The sequence below is a fragment of the Notolepis coatsorum genome (genome assembly GCF_963971535.1).
Source record: "Notolepis coatsorum genome assembly, chromosome: 12".
NCBI lineage: Eukaryota > Metazoa > Chordata > Actinopteri > Aulopiformes > Paralepididae > Notolepis > Notolepis coatsorum.
The window spans coordinates 104,532,771-104,554,612 of record NC_140176.1 but is presented as its reverse complement, the minus strand read 5'-3'; the positions used below and the strand labels follow the sequence as shown (position 1 = coordinate 104,554,612).

Sequence of the window (21,842 nt, the reverse complement as noted above, 5' to 3'; positions counted from 1 at the left end):
ACGGTTACCACAGCGTCCCATTACACAAGGACGATCGCCACAAGACGACGTTCATAACCCCATGTCGGCCCCGCAGGGGTACATGGCATCGGGGGACGGTTACTCGCGACGGTACGACGAGGTTGTCACGGACATAGGCAACAAAACTAAGTGTATAGACGACACGCTACTATGGTCAGATACAATTGAGGAGAGCTACTTCCAGGCGGTCCAATGGCTGGACATATGCGGCCGGAATGGAATAGTCCTCAACCCGGAGAAGTTCATTTTTAGCGCATACGCCTTCAGCATGGCCAAGCGTATGCAGCCATTCCGGAAGCTCCTGAAGAGTGGAGAACGCTTTGAGTGGTCCACGGAGTTGGAAGACATATTCCGTGAGTCAAAGGATGTGATCATCGAAGAAATTGAGCGTGGTGTCCGCATTTTTGACAAAACCAGGCCAACATGTATCGCCACGGACTGGTCAAAGGAGGGCATTGGATTCTGGTTATTCCAGAAACATTGCCGATGTATGCCAGTCAGACCCTTCTGCTGCACCGATGGGTGGAAGATAACCCTGGTTGGCAGCAGATTCACGCATGCGGCGAAGTCCAGATACGCGCCCATAGAGGGCGAGGCTCTTGCGGTCGCGGACGCATTGGACAAGGCACGCTACTTTGTGTTGGGATGCGAGGACTTGATTGTAGCGGTAGACCATAAGCCGCTGCTGAGACTCCTTGCAGACAGGGCGCTCAATGACATACCGAACCCCCACCTACGGAACCTCAAGGAGAAGACCTTGCGTTATCGTTTCCGCATCGTGCATGTCCCGGGCATGAGGAACAAGGCGGCGGACGCCATGTCACGTAGGCCGTTATGGACCTTCTGGATGACAACGCCCACCTCCCACCCAGTACGCACACTGATGTACTGTCCTTCCTACGCCAGACCGAGCCAGGGAATGACGACGACACTGAGGAGGATGACCTGGCATGGTGTGCTGCGGGCCTTGAATCATTGCGGTCAGTTACATGGGATCGTGTCAGGGAGGCCACCAGCAGCGATGGTGAGATGCGCACCCTGGAGGAAATGGCGACGGACGGCATCCCCGACTAAAAATTCAAGATGCCGACGACGATCAGTGACTTCCACCAGTACCGTGAGAACATCACATCAACTGACGGGGTGGTCCTGTACAAGGACAGGGTAATTATACCACTCTCACTCCGCAGAGAAGTGCTGAGCGCCCTACACGCTGCCCACCAGGGCTTATCGATGATGACCGCCCGCGCAGAATCCTCTGTGTTCTGGCCAGGCATGTCGGCTGACATCAGCGCCACTCGGAGGAACTGCGAGCACTGCCACCGGATGGCACCTTCACAGCCTGGAGCGCCGCCAACCCCGCCGATCCCAGTTGTTTACCCCTTTCAGGCGGTGTGTTCAGACTTCTTCATGCACAGGGGCGTGCACTACCTCGTGACGGTGGACCGGTACTCAAACTGGCCGATCATCTCGAAGGTGACGGGGGGCGCCGCAGGCCTCATAAATCACCTACGTCGGGCTTTCGTGACGTACGGGACGCCAGAGGAGCTCACATCGGACGGGGGCCCAGAGTTCACCTCCACCGAGACCAGGTCATTTCTATACAGATGGGGCGTACACCACCGCCTCTCATCTGTGACCTTCCCCCACAGCAACTGCCGCGCTGAGATTGGGGTAAAGACAATGAAACGCCTTATCACTGACAACACCGGCCCAAAAGGGGAGCTTGACACAGATGCTGTGCAGAGAGCGATCCTGCAATATCGTAACACACCTGACCCTGACACAAAAATATCTCCGGCAATGTGTGTCTTTGGCCGCCCGATACGTGACTTCATCCCGGTTGTACCTGGGAAGTACAGACCACACGAGACCTGGCGTGAGACACTGACGGCAAGGGAGGAGGCTCTCCGCAAACGCCACATCCGCTCAGCGGATGCCTGGGCGGAGCACACAAAACGCCTCCCGCCACTCATGGTAGGGGACATGGTCCGTGTACAGAACCAGACAGGGCCCTACCCCAACAAATGGGACAGGACAGGCAGTGTTTTGAAGGTACGCCAGCATGACCAATACGTGGTCAAGATCAACAGCTCGGGCAGAGTCACACTTCGGAACAGGAGGTTCCTGCGTAAGTTCAGCCCTGTTCGCAACAACCTTCCACCTCCTCGATCAATTTACGACGACCTGGCAACCCGTGTCACCATACCACCAGCACTCGTTGTGACACCACGTCTGCCTGACCCCTACTGCAACCTTGTGTCCCCCACATCGCCACCGGTACTCACGTTGGCGAGCCAACTCCGGCGTGGGACGCCGCCTGCTTCGCACACGATCCTTCAGGCGTCACCACCGGCCCCTTTGGACCCCGGAGCCGATCCCCCACCGGGGCCCACTGTGTCGTCCCCTGCACCTAGGGCGGACTTAAGCCGATCCACCAGGGCGACCAGAGTGCCTGCCTGGCACAGGGACTATTCCATGGGCTAGTCACATAATGGACACATGATTTATAGTCACATAACCTGGGTGTGGGTTATACAGGTATTTGTCCACATTTTTGTGTGTTCGTTTATTGTTATTTCTCAGCCTTTACACAGTATGTTAAAGACTCTGGGGGAGATAGAGAATATCTAGACAGCGCCTCTATAACAGACGGTCCTGCACAGTAGCGCAGCGACCGGAACAGGAAGTTGAGACGCTACTTGTAAATACACCTGCAATCGTCCGAGACTTGTTTGTATATTGTTTTCTTCTTTTATTAAACTGGATGGAACAAATGGAATATCGTTCTTATTTAGTTATGTAACTTTGCAGTCAGCAAAAATGCACACCAGAGCACTAAGAGAAACTTGGACTTAAATACTTGCATGGAAAATGCAACAACATAATCTATATGTCCCCTCCACAACAAGTTACAATCTAAATAACACCAAGAAGCTTTGTTTCTTCTTCTTGCTCAACAGCTAAATGGTTTAGCATCAGGTTCAGCTGAGATTTAAAGCTCAACAGATCATTTGAACCAAATACAATGCTTTTAGTTGTTCGTATGTTTAAGACTAGTTTATTGCTGGTAACCCATTCTAGTACTGTTTGCAATTCTTTACAATTCTTTACAATTCAAATCATCTGATTTTGTTCAAGGTTCATTAACGGTGGGTGCGTTCAGAATACATAGACACATGTGCTTTTTTAAGAGCAAATGGAAAATCATTAGTAAAATAGAGATAAGTGTAAAGGGCCAAGCAAAACTTCCTTGTGGAATTTCACTCTCAACATGTCTAGCATCTGAAAAGCTGCCAATAAAGAAAAGTCCTATTGGATGGACAGCATTCTATCCATGATAAAGCAGTCGGTGCAAAGCCATAACATGAGTTTATTCAATAGTAGTTTGTGGTCAAACCACATCGAATGAAGCACTAAAATCTAACAATACCGCTCCTGCAATGTCCTTTTTATCAATTTCTTTCAGTCATTTGTGTAAGTGAGGTAGCTGTTGAGTGGCCCTCTCTATATGCGTGTTGGAGTGGTCAGTACTGGTCACTTGTCAGATTGTTAACAAATAAATAGCATTGTGTTTGTTAAGAACAGGTGACACGCTTATTGGTCGGCTGTTAGAGCCAGTAAAGGCATTCCTAGTGTAGTAGGGTGGATTATCCCTACTTAGTGGGGTGAATTTATACTGTCACCGAGTAGTGGGAACAAATGGGGCGGATGGGGCCTAGGATTTACTAACCTAGGTGGTGTGTACTGGTCCTTCTCACCCTCCAGGGCGATGCGCAGCAACCCCTAAACACCCACACTTCCCCTAGTATGTCCCACACCCCCTCACACCCGGTGGCAGTAGTGGTGGGTGGTATAATTCTTCCCCAAAGCAGTACCGTACCTTGCTGACTGTTGGAGACCTGTAAGGAGCACCCAGTGGCGGCTCTGCCACTAGGGGCGCACGGGCGCCGACCCACCTGCTGTTAAATCAGAGAAGAAGAAAATAAAACTTTTTAGTTTTTTGTTTTATAGCCCTATAAATAATATAAACATGTTTAAAATGAATAATATTTACTCATTTTAAGTTTTTTTTTTTTTATCAATGCACAATATAACGTTATTATCTCAAATAAAAAAACACTCGTTTTCCTGAGCAGGAAGTGACGTTTTTTTTTTTTTTTTTTTTTTTTTTTTTTCTCGCCCGGGCTAGACGCGATAGCGCTCTGAGTGCGCGTCACAGTTTGATCGCTGTATCCGTCACAGCCAATCAGTGCATAACGCGTTGTGCGTTGAAATATGACTATTATGTTGGAATCCGGGCGCGATTTGAAGCGGTCTAGCCAGTAGCGTCAAGAATGTCTGTAGCCGCATTTCGCGGAGACGCTCTCTGATTGGCCGACGCCAGTATTTTTTTCCGTAGCAGAATTTCACAGAGACGATCTCTGATTGGCCGAATCCAATTTCTAATGTTCCAAATTTCTAGCTTATTCCTAGGTTGGTCCGTTGGTGAGAGATAGTTGTGTTGTTGTGTTGTTGTGAGATGCAGGCAGCAGAGCGTGCCGTGACTGCAAGTTCTTTAGACTGTTAAGCTTAGGCACTCTTTCAAAGTTGGTTAAGGTTAGAGTTTGTCTTAGAGCATGGCGATAGAACGCTAGGTAGTTTGCAGGCTGTTCGAGGCGGAAATGGACAAAGACACAGCTCTTCACTCACACAGTACTTGTTGGCTAACAACAAGCTATATGGATGCGGAGGGACAACAATGGATGGACATCAACACAGGCTGGATGGACAATGCGATGGAGTGGATATACTTTATCAACAAGCCAACAACAAGGTAGATTAGCGATCTTAACTCTAGTTTAATACATGATACGTTGTCTACTGATGCCGCATAACGTTAGCTGTTAGCTCCGTTATCTTAGCTGGCTACTGCTAGCTGTTAGCTCCGTTATCTTAGCTGGCCACTTTTATAATTACTGCATGGAAACGGAGTAACGTTTAAACGTTATGTCGAGGTCATACAATACTACAGTCGACATAAGGTTAACGTTACCCCGTTTCCATGAAGTGTTTAAATAGCAGCAATCTTGTTGAAAATGTAACTTTACTAAAATGCTCTCTCTCTCTCTCTCTCTCTCTCTCGCTCTCGCTCTCGCTCTCGCTCTCTCTCTCTCTCTAATTTCGCCGCATGTGGGGCATAACCACTCAGACAATGAATGGTAACTTGTTTAAAATGACGAGCTTTACAAATGTGTTTATTATTGAATGGATCTGACATCATCTGAGAGAGAGAGAGAGAGAGCGAGAGAGAGAGCGAGAGAGAGAGAGAGAGAGAGAGAGAGAGCTGTGCGTGTTTGTGTTGGGCTATTGGAAACGTGGTTGCATTTGACTGACTGATCATATATTGATCGATGGCAATGGTGATAATATTCGCCAATGCGTGCCTTGTACATGTTTGCAAAATGTTTGGTATAGCGCCCCTAGTGGCGAAGCATCGACGGGCCGCCACTGGGAGCACCTTCCCCAATTACACATAAACCGTGGAGGTTAAACGATAATGATAATAATAATGAATAATGAAAGAGGTTAGACGATAATGCACATTAATCCACACACACACAGTGAATCCAGTTACTCGCCTCTCCTTTTACTGTAAGATACTGCAACAATCAAACAAACAAAAGATAACACTATTGACCTATGGGTTAACGCTCATTACCATACCCCTATGGGTTAACGTTCAGCACAAAATCCCTTTAAGGGTTAATACTCGCTCCGCACACTTCCCATAATTATACACTATGCAGTACCCAATCTGGAGGAGGTTAGCACAAAGCTCGAACGAGCTACCTGCATGAAAAACACCTGTAGCATATAGGTGCTGCAACACAATGTACACACACAACCAAAATAAGTGGGGCCCACACTTTTAAATTAAATAATAGTCCCTAAAGCTAAGCCGGTGTGATGCCCACTAGCAGTGGTATCATGTTAATATCTTTAGATTATGTGTCAAAACAGTGTGAACATATGGGTACAGGATTACCTCCATCAGAAACAAGTTAGAAGAGTCATTTATATGTAATGGGAGACATTAACATAATCTGGTCAATAGGTGGCGGTATAGGACTGGTGTTTAGTGACTTCGCCTTCCAGGGACCCGTTACTGTGTGCTTAGGAACGCACGAGGCGATCTCAGCCTCACAACCGGGAGGAGCCAGAGTCAATAACATCGTGTCTGCACCTTCCTTTGTCAAATGATTAACTACAACCTGTTTCATAGGTGGGTAATATACTACAAAACACACATAAAGGTTAACAAGGATACATGCAATGTCGAGGGTTCAAATTAAGTAACTATTGTCGATGTTTGAGTCAAGTTTAAGAAGTTTAAGACGACAGGTAACGTGGTTGAGAAGCAGACCGTCTATTGATGGCGCCACGTTTCGTTGGTACATTTAAATAGTGTTGGAACACAATTGTCCATTTAAGCACTAACGTGTCGAAGTTAAGTATCTCCAAGGGGATTATAAAGGTTTATGTTTTGAAATACATACTGTGTTGGGTTGAATTGCTGTGTAGTAAATGTGTATATTGTGTACAAGATGGTTAGAGGGAAAGTACTTTAGCTTACCCTACCTAGAAGGTAGCTAAACACGGGGGCTGTACCACATGCTCTCTCTCTCTCTCTCTCTCTCTCTCTCTATTGCGCCCTCAGTTAAATGTAAATATAAATCTATTCCCTTGAGTTATACCATGGTCACGGTTTAGCAAATTGCTAGTAGGGTTGAGAACGGCCCGATACAAATATATATATAAATGTACTTTCAGTGCACATTTGAGTTTCAATAGAACTTGAGACCGGAACACAACTATGGATAACACTGAGGTGTGGAGGTATTTCGGTATATTAGAGAATAGTGGATATGACTGATGATAAGTGACTGATGATAAAGGTAACACTTATTGGTGATTTAAGGAATTGTTTGACAGACAATGAGAATGACAGTGTTGGTTAAAAGACATACTATGGTCCCTTCCAACATGCCTAGACATGTCTAGACAGAGGTTAACAGGATAATGTTTCTCTTCTCACGTGCTTATATTTAAGACGCCAAATATGTATAAAGACATAAGTAATCACAATGTACAGTATATAATACTGGATAACTACATTTAAAAGGAAAATGCTATTGAAGTGAACCAGGGTATCCTAAAAGGGTAGAATGTGTGTTGCAATGATGAATATGCTTTTGAATTAATAACAAGTATGGGATTATAATTGAATGTATTGAAGTAATGTAACTAATTGAACTGGATGATGATACAATGATGATACAATGATTATACAATGATGATACAATGATGATACAATGATGATACAATGATGATACAATGATGATGATGATTGATTGATTATTCTATTGAATGAATAAATGTTGTTGAAATACACAACCGGGAGGAGCCAGAGTCAATAACATCGTGTCTGCACCTTCCTTTGTCAAATGATTAACTACAACCTGTTTCATAGGTTAAACATATATCTGCTATCAGGTGCCATATCCTGGTACCTGTAACACCGGCATTACCAAAATAATAAAAGATGGAGCGCTCGTTCACGGCTTGGGAACGTGGTGGCTCAAAACGTGGCAGCCCCTTCACTCTTAGCGAGCATGCTATCAAAATAAAACAGGTGAGAGTTCGGCCGTGAAGGTCCTGAGCTACCGTCACCTGTGGGACACGAAGGCAGGGTGGTCTGGCGTGGAGTAGGTAGAGGTGGTGATGCCTTGGACGTCCGGGGAGCTGCAGCAGAGGCGAGGCGACGGGCTGAGCTAAAGGCTACTGTCCTATACGTCAGCTAACTACCAGCCGGGGCGGCTAGGCTAACTCTCCGACTATACATATAATACGCAACGCTTCGATGGTCGAAGTCCCCGCCCGTCTGTTGAACGTCCTCTTCGTCTTTCGCCCCTACTCACTATACTTGGAAGCTAAACTTGCGGCGCACGACGCTACTTCCACTCGCTCCGATGCACATGGCGTTCCACGTGTTCTGCAGGTAGATGGCTCTCCGCCGACACGTCCTCTCTCCTCTGGGAATTTCGGCGAAGAGAAGGCTCCGCCCGTGAGACTCCTCCTTGATCCCAGCTTCTTCGTCACCTCTACCTGTTACCAGACCAGCTCCCACCAGCTCCCCCTGGCGATAGTCCTCTGCCAGGTCTCACTGAGTCCAGAGCAAAACGACTGAGTCCAGAGCAAAACGACTGAGTCCCAGAGCAAAACGGGTCACAAAGCAAAATTACACAACAATAATTACACAACAGTTAGAATGACAGTCAGACACATTCACGTGTCTACACTAGCATCCTTAGGTAGTGGGATGACTTTAGCTTCTTTCCAGGGTTGAGGGCAGGGGTGTAAAGTACTTGAGTAATTGTACTTCGTTACAATACATAAGTACTGTTTCTGGGGATTTGTACTTTACTCAAGTATTAATAGGTTTGTATACTTGTACTTTTAGTCAATTACATTTCAGAGAAATTACATTTATCAAGAAATTGATAAAAAGGATATTGCAGGAGCGGTATTGTTAGATTTTAGTGCTTCATTTGATGTGGTTTGACCACAAACTACTATTGAATAAACTCATGTTATGGCTTTGCACCGACTGCTTTATCATGGACAGAATGCTGTCCAGCCAATAGGACTCAAAGAGTTTTCTTTATTGGCAGCTTTTCAGGTGCTAGACATGTTGAGAGTGAAATTCCACAAGGAAGTTTGCTTGGCCCTTTACACTTATCTCTATTTTACTAATGATTTTCCATTTGCTCTTAAAAAAGCACATGTGTCTATGTATTCTGAAAGCACCCACCGTTAATGAACCTTGAACAAAATCAGATGATTTGAATTGCAAAGAATTGCAAACAGTACTAGAATGGGTTACCAGCAATAAACTAGTCTTAAACATACCAACAACTAAAAGCATTGTATTTGGTTCAAATGATCTGTTGAGCTTTAAACCTCAGCTGAACCTGATGCTAAACAATTTAGCTGTTGAGCAAGAAGAAGAAACAAAGCTTCTTGGTGTTATTTAGATTGTAACTTGTTGTGGGGGGGACATATAGATTCTGTTGTTGCATTTTCCATGCAAGTATTTAAGTCCAAGTTTCTCTTAGTGCTCTGGTGTGCATTTTTGCTGACTGCAAAGTTACATAACCATGAAAATCAGTTGTTATTCAAAACGTTTATCGTGCCTTTATTTTTAAGGCTAAATCGTGAAACCGGAAGTGATCCTGTGGCCAAGTGTTGCTGCCTTGTCACGACCAGAGCCGTATAATTATACAATTATACGGCTCTGGTCACGACCAAATAACGCAGTTATTGATTGGTGCAAAATACTTCCGAGAACCCACCACCTCTCTATATTCCTTGTTGCTCATTGGTGGAAAACAAATGCCGATCAAGTAACCAGGAAGTCCACTATATTCGAGGCATTTTGATTTTCACCGATCGATGTTTTTGTTTTCCAGCTACTTTTACTTGCGGGATTGCTGCAGAAAAATACACTGGCCTACCAGATATCACGGAGAATAGTTATAATGTTACTGATATTGTTTTGAGATTCTACACCACGTGGCCCTTCTCGAGTGTTGCCGTTGAGTTGGTAAGCAAAGATCAGAGGCTGAAACACAGACATATCTACTAACCTCTTTGCAAATGATCACACCCCTACACAGAGCAGCCTGTTCTAGCTGATATTCATAGATAGTCATAGATATAAAGCAGAAGATGTGACATTTACATCATACATCCTGGGTATTGTTTACCATTTCTGGGGTGGTCAGCGGGTTGTGTCTTAAGTGTCCAACCAGAACACTGCAGACCTGCAGGTAAAGACTAACGATATGCTTGTCACCCCACTTCTTAGGGACCTGCACTGGCTCCCCATTGCTGCACGTATCCGCTTCAAGGCCCTCGACCTAGCATACCGTGCGGCAAAGGGAACCGCTCCCGCCTACCTCCGGTCAATGGTCTCTAACTACACACCCTCAAGACCCCTACGCTCTGCGTCTTCTGGCCGCCTCAGATCTACTCCTATCCAAGCTCCCGGAGGGTCATCAAAGAGAAGCCGCCTATTCTCAGTCCTTGCCCCACAATGGTGGAATGAACTACCCATCCCAGTTAGGACAGCCGAATCCCGTCCAATCTTTCGCCGTCGACTAAAGACTCACTTCTTCAACCATTATCTGAAATGATAAAAAAAAAAAAAAAAAAAATCTAACCCCGACTAACCTTAATGTCATGCACTTGTCCTAATAAACTAACCTACACTGTAACACGCAACACTTTGATGAACATTGTTACTCAGCTGATAGAGTTATACCCTTCTTGCTGTCTTGTCGCACAGAACTTGTAAGTCGCTTTGGATAAAAGCGTCAGCTAAATGACTAAATGTAAATGTAAATGTAAATGCTTTGTTACCAAGAAACCGGGCCTCCCAGTGTCCTAACAAAGGCTTTCTCTTGATTATTTCCAAGGTGTCAGGGACAGGTGAATGTTGCAGCCCTACATATTTTAACTACGATCTTGGGACATTAATCCAAACAGCAAGAGCATGTCATTCATGGTCTCATAGTTACATACATACAGTTATATATTCATAACGTCTGTTCTCCTGATAATCATTTCCAAGCTGTCAGAATCTCCACATTTTGTTTTCAGTCTGACAAATAGACTGGATAGCCTGTTGGTTTGGGGATACAGGGTGGGGGAAGCATAGCTTCACAGTCCTATATACACTATAGATACAAAGTACAAACCTTTACTAAAGTTTACCTTAGTATCCTCTCTCCATAGTTCTCTACCTGAACTCACCTGGTGTAACTCACTCTGACTGGGGGCAGGACGTCCTACAGGAAGACACTCTGGACTCCAGCTCCAGTAGAAGATGACTTCTTTAGAACCCAGGGACCAAGACGTCCTACTGAACATCAAGAAAGAAGAGACTTTAGACTCTCCAGACCCACCTATGGACATTTATACTAGATTGAAGGAGGAGCCCACAGATCATCAGGATATATGTAAGTTCACATTCCTTCTTTTTTGATAACATCTCTTTCTGCTATCTTGTATAATTGTTTTGTTCATCATTGTATACAAGGCTTTATCTTCCATTTTCAATACGTTTTTTTATCATACTTGACTCAAATATGCTATGTTTTGTTTTATGTTGATGTGTGTCCATGTCCAAAATCAGGGACCATGATGGAAATAAGTGTTTGCACGTTCTCATGTTTTTATCCCTTGGATGCTGTCTTTTACTCCACAATAAAAAATCAATCAATAAACCAAGACAATCGACTCTCCTGGCCAGTAGTGTAAGAAAAATATAAACCTTGATAGAATAAAACAAATGGCAACCAGTGTGCTTTAGAGAAATCGACAGCTGTTACATCAACAAGCTGATTCTAACAATATATCAGTCAATCCAGTGTCAGATCATGACACAGATGTTTATCCAGTTTGTAGCCTACATTCGTTCTTCATAGACTAAATAACTTCAATACACTGTTAATAGAAAGTGAAAGTATTCCTGCAGGCTGAGAAAGCGTGATTTAGGCTCCTTTCCAACATGACCACCAGGGGTATATTGTGTGGTTACTGGACATGAGTTATATTAGAAGAATAACAAAACCTTAAATTAAAAAGATATTTGCCTAATTCTCTAGATTTTTACATTAATCCAACTCATTAATATCTGTAACAGATGCATGTCTCTGTGTGCATTAATATCTGTAACAGATGCATGTCTCTGTGTGCATTAATATCTTTAACAGACGCATGTCTCTGTGCATTAATATCTGTAACAGACGCATGTCTCTGTGTGCATTAATATCTGTAACAGACGCATGTCTCTGTGTGCATTAATATCTGTAACAGACGCATGTCTCTCTGTGCATTAATATCTTTAACAGACGCATGTCTCTGTGCATTAATATCTGTAACAGACGCATGTCTCTGTGTGCATTAATATCTGTAACAGACGCATGTCTCTGTGTGCATTAATATCTGTAACAGACGCATGTCTCTCTGTGCATTAATATCTGTAACAGACGCATGTCTCTCTGTGCATTAATATCTGTAACAGACGCATGTCTCTCTGTGCATTAATATCTGTAACAGACGCATGTCTCTCTGTGCATTAATATCTGTAACAGATGCATGTCTCTGTGTGCATTAATATCTGTAACAGACGCATGTCTCTCTGTGCATTAATATCTAACAGACGCATGTCTCTGTGTGCATCAAGGCTCCTATACACATATGTTTGGATGACTGCTCTTTTTGGTCAATGCAGGCAAGATTAACAGAATATTACCTTGAAAATGAAATAAAAATAAAATGTTGTATTTATTTAGGCTGTGCCATTCGCTTACATTGTTCACTAATGAACAAGTCCTTAATCTCGAGTCTTGTCTGAAGTCTGAAGTCGCCAGGGTATGAGTTTCAAGTCATGTCAAGTTGATTTGCATGCGACTTAAACTCAAGTCCCCATCTCTGTATCTTACCATATCAATTCTGAATCAAATCTAGTCGGCTGAACCACAAGTTGGTGAGTTGGGTTTTTCTGGGTGCTCAAGATGATTACAGCTCTCCACCCTGCAATTCAATCCAATGAGGCAAACAAAGAATGTTACCAAAAACACATTATAAATAAATACAAATAATGATTTTGAGATTTCGTTTTTTTTCTAATTGTTATACTGTTGGAATAAATTTCCATCCAGGAAGTTGCAGGCAACATGAGAACCGATAGAACCTCAACACAATCTTTTACAGAATCGATGGTATGATACATAGAGATAGAGTGTGTACTCCCGTTCCGTAACACATGACGAACAACTTCCTCAAATTAAATGACGACAAAACTGAAATCCTACTAGTCTGTCCTATAACAAAAAGAGAAATATTACAGAGCAATATGGGGCAACTTACTCAAGAATCAAGAACACCCAGTGTCACGTGAGACGCTGTTCGGAATGGCTGCGTAGGATATAGCTCTGCAGTGCTGATCACGATAAACCCCTCTAAGATTTGAATAACAGCTTTATGTATAGCCACTTACAAATCTAAAAACTGCCAAGAACAAGGGTAAAGAAGACGACAATATGCCAGGAAGGAGGAAAGGCTCTATCGACGAGAGCCAGGTGGATACTGCCGATACCACGACAGCCACAGAGCTAGCTAGCATCAAAAGCATGCTACAAGGGATTGCTATGGATATTCGTGGTATGAAAACGAGCCTGGACTCCCTTCAAACCACGGTACAACAACTTGGTGGAAGAATCACAGAAGCGGAAACCCGTATATCCACATTGGAGGATGGATGTGAGACTAGGGAAGAAACGGTCAATCATGTCGAGGAGACAGTGACTCGGCTACAAGAGAGAGTGGTCTATCTGGAGGACACGGGGCGTCGTAACAATGTTCGTATTGTTGGTGTGGAGGAACACGCAGAGAAAGGAGATATAAATGCCTTCGTGGAAACATTGCTTCGGGAAGGACTGGGCATGAACATTAACGGTGGTTTTGAAATAGAGCGGGCGCACAGGTGTGGACCTAAATCCAATCCAGACGCTATGAGCAGGCACATACTGGTCAAATTTCTTCGCCTCAGTGCGAGGGAAGCTGTATTACGAGCGGCACGAGAGAAGAGAACGGTTTGGTGGGAAGGCAAGAACGTGTATTTCAGTCAAGATCTATCCAGGGACACACTGCTAAAGCGCAAGAAATATGATGAACTCAAACGTCAACTACGAACGAAGAAGGGTGTTTCGTATGCTATGTTGTATCCTGACACCTTGAGGATATCTGCAAACAACAAAACTCTGTTCTTTACCACCCCTGCGGAGGCACAAGCTTTCATCGACACTTTGAAATGAACTGGACATGACGGATCTCAGGTCAGATCTACCAGAGCATACCAGTAACTAAGGGGGTAAGTCCTCAGCGTGGACTAGTTTGATACTGCTTGATACTGTTTAATGGTGTACTGTAGACTGTAGTCACTGAGGCTCAGTGCTTTCCCCTTTCCCCCTTTTTTTTTTATTTTATTTTTATTTTTTTTAATTTATTTATGTATTTTTTAAATTGTCTTTCTTGATAAACAAGTGCAGTAGGCTACCTTATCTGCTCAGGGTTGATATCATAATTTGACTATAACTACTGCACTGATTCAGTTTTGCTTAAGGCCAACGTTGTTAAACTTTTCACACTGGCTAACTTTTATGATGGCTATAGTTGTGTGGAAATAATACTGTTTAATGGACTGTTGTCACTGATGCTCAGTACTTTTTCATAAAAAAAATTCCTTTCTTGATGAACAAGGGCAGTAGGCTACCTTATCTGCTCAGGGTTGAAATAATAACTTGACTATGCCTTTGGCACTGATACAGTAGTTCTGCTTAAAGCCAACATTGTTAGTTCAAACTTTTCACACTGGCTAACCTTTATGATGGCTATAGTTGTGGGGAAATAGCCTGTTGCTAATATGTGCAGGTAACAAGTGCAGTAGAGTAGACTACCTTATCTGCTCAGGATTGATATACCAATTTGACTAGGCCTTCTGCACTCATTTTAGCTTAAGGCCAACTCTGTTAAACTTTTCACACTGGCTAACTTTTATGAGGGCTATAGAGGTGTGGAAACAACCTGTGGCTATTTTATGTTACTGTTTGATACTGTTTAATGGTATAGAGGGGTGGCCAACCCACGGCTCGCGAGCCGCATGCGGCTCTTTGCCCGTCAATGTGCGGCTCTTCCATCAAAAAAATAATAATAATAATAATATAATATATATATTAATTTTTTTTTAAAAATTTTTACGTCACTCATTCCATAAGGACGTAGAATAAACATTTACAATTTTTTTTTTAAATTGTCCATTTGCATGTTCTTGGTATCTGAATCGGGACATATATGGATCAGTGTCAGAAATAGTGTGTCTGTTACTAGGCTTGAGTAAATTGTAATGAACCAAAGGAGAATATCAATTCTATTTAAAAAAAAAAAAACTGTGAATAACACCATGCTAAAATTGACCAGACCTACTGTTTGATACTGTTTAATGGTATAGATCAGGGGTGCCCAACCTTTTTTGAACCAAGATCTACTTTTTAATTTACCACCTAGCTGAGAGCTACCAGCCAAAATTTGACATACCCGGTACTCTCGGCTAGTATTAATAGTATTAGTAATACCCATTCAATATGCACATGACAGAACATATTATATGGCATATAATATTTTCTGTCATGTGCATATTGAATGGGTATATAATATAATATGATATTTTATATATCATTGTAACGGTGTAGTGTAGCAATTACAAGAATGACGAGACTAACTTCTCACGTTGGGCATGCAGGCAGCATGACCCATTTATTTCACACTCTGCATACACAGACAACACACACACTCAATTCAATGGGCATGAGAAAACATGAGTTTACATTGCCAAAGCAAAAGTGGAACAATACAATCAAAACAAAAATGATGTGTAACCAGAGCTGTCACATTGCAACTGTTGTCACGATACTGGAATTTCGAACTTCGATACGATACCTTGAAAAGTATCGATATTCGATACCATTTTCGATACCACAGGGAAAAATGTTAAATCTTAAAATGTAAAAAATAAATAAAAATAAAGATAAATATATATATATATATATATATTTTTTTAACTAAATTTTGCTTTTGTTGCTGGTCGATTCTCCTCAGCTTCTCTCTGGTACTATAAATGAAGATAAATATAACACTTTTAAAACCCTTTGTTTATCTTTAGATCAGACATTTAAAAATAACTAAATGATCTAATCTTAGAAATTGAGTAAAGTTAATAGTACTGCATGTTAAGCATAACTGATTGATTGATTGAACATTTTATTAACAGATTGCAGAATGGGTACAATACAGTACGGCTCAATACACACAATTGTTAAGGGGAGGCAGACCAGAGAAAGACTTTCGTCTTGTTTACATCAGGGTCCCCCATTTTCAATTCAGAACATTTGACATAAGATAAACAGTACTGTTACATCCAGCCATTTATGACATACAAGATATACAGTACTGTTTAAGAGACAGAGTTTCTAAAAGAGAGTATATACAGTTAATTTACTTCTGACCATTATAGTCAAAGTATTTTCCTATGAACTGAAACTCATAAGACCACATAAGGCTAGCATCATTCAGTTACAGCTATATTGGCCAACATTAGCCAGCTATCTAGCCAGCTACTGCACCACAAACTGCCAGCCAGCCAGCTGGCTACCTTAACCCACAATACAACAGCTATCCAGCCAGCTACTGCACTACGAACTGCCAGCTTGATTGATTGAAAACCCCCAATCCAGCCAACCGTACAAATGACGGTCTCAACCAATCACATCGATTTGTACAGTTAGTTAGCTAGCCATTCCATTGCGAATTAAAAGGTAGGCCAGTATTAGCTAGCTAGTAGCTAACGTTAGCCAACTGAGAACGATAGCTAGCTAACCAACAGCTGCAAGCCTGCAAACAACAACGCTGTTGATATAATGATCCGTAGTAGGGCTGACCTTCTAATTTTGGGGGGAATTTGAAGCTTTGAGGCCGAGATTTGATTTTAATTCGAAGCTTCGAGATACATCTTTTAATAAAAAAAAATAAAAAAATTATAATATTTTTTTTAATGTTGTGGGACATTTTACAGCACTTTGTTCAACTTTGTCAGTACTGTAAAGTTTAAACCTTTTAAAATCTTAGACAAACAAAACACTTTGCTTTCATGAAATATTGTAAGCCGTCATTTGAGGCTTTATAAAAGCAGCATAATGAACACAAATCTGTCAGTGCCGAGTCCGACCTTAAGCATTGCTTGTTGTAGTTAACCCATTCCCCGCCAATGACGTGTTACCACGTCATTCTCCGCCATGCGTAATCTGCCAATATTTAAAATTTTCGTCACGGTATTCATATGTCACCCACGGAGTCTTGGCTGTTGCTGTATGACTCCGCTCAACTCTGCAACGGTTCAATACTGCCACCTGGTGGCCGATCGATGAGTTGCCAAACCGGAAGTGGCCGGAAGTGCTCGTCCGTCCCCTATTTTTGTCCGGCCACTCGCTTACCGTCCCGTGGCTCAATACAGACACCGTCTATATGGATCTTTGCCATAACTCAATAATCAACATGATTTGGACGTGTATTAGTAATATACAAACCGGAAATGGATCGCATCGATCAACATCCCATAATTGGGATATTTTTTGCTCCACGCTCATCGCCCAACGCTACGAGGAGACTCGGGTGAGTTTCAGCCTGTTTGTTTACCATTTTCGATACAAACTGCTCTGATCAATATATCACCCATACTACATAAATCATTTAACGTCGGTCATTGAATTATAAACGACCCCCCCCCCCCCCCCCCCCCCCCCCCTCCGGTCACCAGCAGACGATGAGTCATAATGTCTAGGACCATGTACAGTTGAAATTTTGTATCTGGCGTCGATCGGTATCAAACTGCATTTGATGATCTAATATAATGCATTTATGGCTATATCTCATGTTCTATGAAATACTGCAGAAAACGATAAAAACATATTTATACTAGACGGTATTTTTGTATGAATGTGTGAATGAAAAAGTAAAACGTTCCTACATCCTGAACGATAGATAATTGATGTTGAATGGGCCATAGTAATGTCAATTTAGCAATACAATTTAAAAAGTTATAGCCCTGCAAAGAAGGTGAACATCTCCATAGACAAATAGAGCTGGCAGAGGATGGTTTACGATGGTTTAAGTGGTGGCGGAGAATGGGTTAACAAAGAGAGGCAGAGTTGATTTAGCAAAAAAAAATAAAAAAAATATAATCTAATTTTATTAATTGAGATCTACTTGAAATCAACCCGCGATCTACCTGTCGATCGCGATCGACTGGTTGCGCACCACTGGTATAGATGGATGTCACTGAGGCTCAGTGCTTTTCCCTTTTCTTAATTATTTTTTTCTTCTCTTGATGAACAAGTGTAGTAGGCTACTTTATCTGCTCAGGCCAGGGTTGCTATAATTTGTCTATGCCTTCTGCTCTGAGGCAGTTCTGCTTAAGACCAGCATTGTTAGTTCAAACTTTTCACACATGGAGAAACTTTTATGATGGCTATAGTTATGTAGAAATAGCCTGTCTGTTGCTATTTTATGTTATTGTTTGATACTGTTTAATGGGGTAGGTTATTGTCAATGAGGCTCTCTGGGCTTTTTCCCTTTCTTTTTTTGTGTCTTCTATTATTTTTATTTTTTTATGAGCACGGGCAGTAGGCTACCTTATCTGCTCAGGGTTGATATAATAATTTGACAGCATTCTGCACTGATCCAGTTCTGCTTAACATACTATTGACTGAGAACTAAATTAGTCGTTGTTCTTTGACAGTGAAATGTCTAAGCTATCAGATGGGGGCGGGGGGAGGGGGGCGTGATCAGCGTCCGGGCACGCTAGTCTCACGGACCTATTATGGTAAGTTGTTTTGTGACCGCACTGAAGACAGGGACGACAACAGACCAGGACCCTTTGGCTGGTCTGACCTGTCAGGAACGGCCACTGTTTTTCGTTTTATTTAATTTAAATTTGTTCTTAAACAGTCTAGCACATCCCTGTTCACCTAGTTATGTTATGGCAGCAATACTACGGTTAATTTATGCAAGCACAGAGAGGTTGGAATATAGAGTTGAGAGGCTATTTTATTATGGCGGGGAGACTTAAAATAGTTAGCTGGAATGTGAAGAATGTGACAATGTGACCATGTGACCGCGGCAGCGCGAGAGAGCGGCAGTGCGGAAATAGGCTGTCTATTGCCATTCTCTAAGACAAACGCTAACCTTAACCAGCTCCTTAACAGCGCCTAAACTTAACCCTTCTAACCTTAACCAACTCCGAAACAATGCCTAACCTTAACCTTAACCTTAACCATGCCTAACCTTAACCTTAACCATAGAAAGAATATTGCCATTCTCTAAGACAAACTCTAACCTTAACCAGCTCCTTAACAGCGCCTAAACTTAACCCTTCTAACCTTAACCAACTCCGAAACAATGCCTAACCTTAACCTTAACCATGCCTAACCTTAACCATAGAAAGAATATTGCCATTCTCTTTGACAAACTCTAACCTTAACCAGCTCCTTAACAGCGCCTAAACTTAACCGTTCTAACCTTAACCAACTCCGAAACAATGCCTAACCTTAACCTTAACCTTAACCATGCCTAACCTTAACCGGTGAAAGAATACACGTTAAAAAAATAATAATAATAATAATTATGGGATTCGAACTTGTCACCAACGGACCGCAGGACCGCAGCCAGGGGAGGAAATTAGGCCACTTTACTCGCCAATTGCGAGTATTTTTTACGTTTGGCGAGTAATTCATGAAGAGCACTCGCCAGTCTGGCGAGTACTAGTAATTACAAAACAAAACAATCATTCTGCAATCTGCTGATTCGCTCACTGGCACAAGCCGAACTCTGACTCCCCCCTTGATTCCTCCCATTTGCGCCTCATAATAATCCGACCATAACCAATGAACATCATCGTTGTACAGATGCGCTCTAAGCTCCTCCAATGAACACTCATTTTCTAGAAGATGCCGCCCATCTAGGGGAAGTGGACAGATCACTGCGCGCGGACCTACAGACTCCTGCCACCGGCAGCCGGCTTGACAACGTAGACAAACTTAGACAAAAACACATCAGTGGATGAAAATAATTGCATGTAGAGTCGTCGCTTTCGGATATCAGTGCGGTCTGACATGGGGGCGAACAACAGCACGCGACGCGTCTCCTTCGAGTCGGATGAGAATGACAAGTCAACCAGCATTAGCCGGCTAGCTACCTAGCATGTAACAAGCTACCATAACGCGCATTCAACATAGTGGACGACTATACTGAGCGGCTTTGCTTAAATGCAGCCGAGTGACATTTTATTATTACCGGGTTTCCCCCCATATCACCACTTGCCCATATGCCCTTCACAACGGTGATGTTGTCATACTTGGCATTCAGAATACACCTGCTGAACCCCTAGCGTTGTCGATTCGGTTCCAATGTATTGTCATCTTACAGCACAAGTACAGTACAACCAGAATACATTTGGCATACAACCAGAGTGCAAATGTAACAAGTCAAGTTCAAGTTGTTTTATTTAGCTATTGCATTACAGTGAAATGCTTGGTTCTTTCACTGCCCAACTCAGTCCAACCTAAACCAGCCCAACCCAGTATTGATTGATTGATTGATTGATTGATTGAAAACTTTATTAACAGATTGCAGAATGGGTACAATACAGTACAGCTCAATACACACAATTGTTAAGGGGATGCAGACCAGAGAAGGACTTTCGTCTTGTTTACATCAGGGTCCCCCGTTTCAGTCCTGTTTTCTTAATGCCTTGTCCACTTCCTCCACACTCCAATATGCCCTTCAACCCTGCTTCTGTCAAACCTGCTCTTTCCATTCCCTCCATCATGTCCCCCCTTTCTGATGAATATTTCCTGCACTTAAGAGTCAGACACACATTCCTAGTAGTTGAGCTGTGATGAATGAAAACTTTATTTAACAGATTGCAGAATGGGTACAGTACAGTACGGCTCAATACATGCAATTGTTAAGGGGATGCAGACCAGAGAAAGACTTTCGTCTTGTTTACATCAGGGTCCCCCATTTTCAATTCATTTTCAATTCATCATTCAGTATAACCTAGACCAGCCCAACCCAGCATCTTTCACTGCCCAGTTCAGCCCAACCCAGTCCAGAATAGTTCCCTCTTTCATGTTAATAATGTGATTTAATGATGTGATATTTTGAAGAGTAGAGACAGTGTGATTAATTTACTATGATTGAAAATAAATTTAGACGAAGACGTACAAAGAAGTAATTATCACAATTAGCGATAAAAAATGTGTTTGGCTGGTAAAAAAAATCAGATACTCGCCAGTTGGCTGGTAAGCCAAAAAGTTAGTTTCCTCCCCTGACCGCAGCGCTGCCAGGTGAGCTAAGCTTCGAATGAAAATCATTGCGGATTACGGCTACATAATGCCGCAAGCTCTGCCGCTCCGCTCTGCGGCTGCCGCGCCTGCCGCAGGGCGTGTCGCAGCCAATCAGGGAAAACGCGGAAGCACTCGGCAGCACTCCTCCGCTGTTAATAAGCAATAAGCGTCCTACCCAGTCCCTCTGAAACTTTCTTGATTCTGCTACATCTAAATGTGTCTCTTGTAGGAGAGCTATGTCTGTTTTCTTATGTTTGAGATACATTAATATTGTCTCTCTTAGTGGCAAGATTAGCCCCCTTCACAAAACGTAATCTGTCATTGATGGGAAAGATAAATACTGTAAAAATGATGGTAGTACCCCAGATTAATTATGTAACATACATGTTGCCTTTGGCATTCCCTCCCCCTCTTCTAACCAGGTTTAATAGGGCCTTGAGCTGCTTCTTGTGGGCAGGTAAGAAACCCTCTTTCAACAAAACAAAATTATATGCATCAGTCGAGGAAGGTGGTTTGGGATGCCCACGAATAGACTGGTACCATTATGCCTCTTCACTAAGCCAACTGTCCAAGGTTAACCTATCTGAGATCCGGGCACCTGCTTGGATAGCGATAGAGAAAGAGCTAGTAGAACCATTATCAGTGCAAGCCTTCCTATCCCAGACGAGAGGGGAAGTTCCTCATAGAGACCCAGTACTGACATTCGCTAGAGAGAGTTGGAAAAGGGCTCACCACATATGTAGCATGGACCCC

At 42.8% G+C, this 21,842-nt stretch overlaps 1 protein-coding gene across 1 annotated transcript in view; it reads left to right on the top strand.

Annotated features, from left to right (window-relative positions):
- Nucleotides 1-10,922: 10,922 nt before the first annotated feature.
- LOC311238005 (uncharacterized protein) overlaps nt 10,923-21,842 on the top strand; it is a gene marked incomplete at its 3' end in the record, with an annotated part of 49,286 nt that continues 38,366 nt past the window's right edge. The window contains exons 1-2 of the mRNA XM_084325973.1: nt 10,923-11,084; nt 21,512-21,546. Coding sequence (XP_084182099.1) covers nt 11,083-11,084; nt 21,512-21,546 — 37 coding nt within the window. The 5' untranslated portion in view covers nt 10,923-11,082. The remainder of the gene's footprint in view (nt 11,085-21,511; nt 21,547-21,842) is intronic.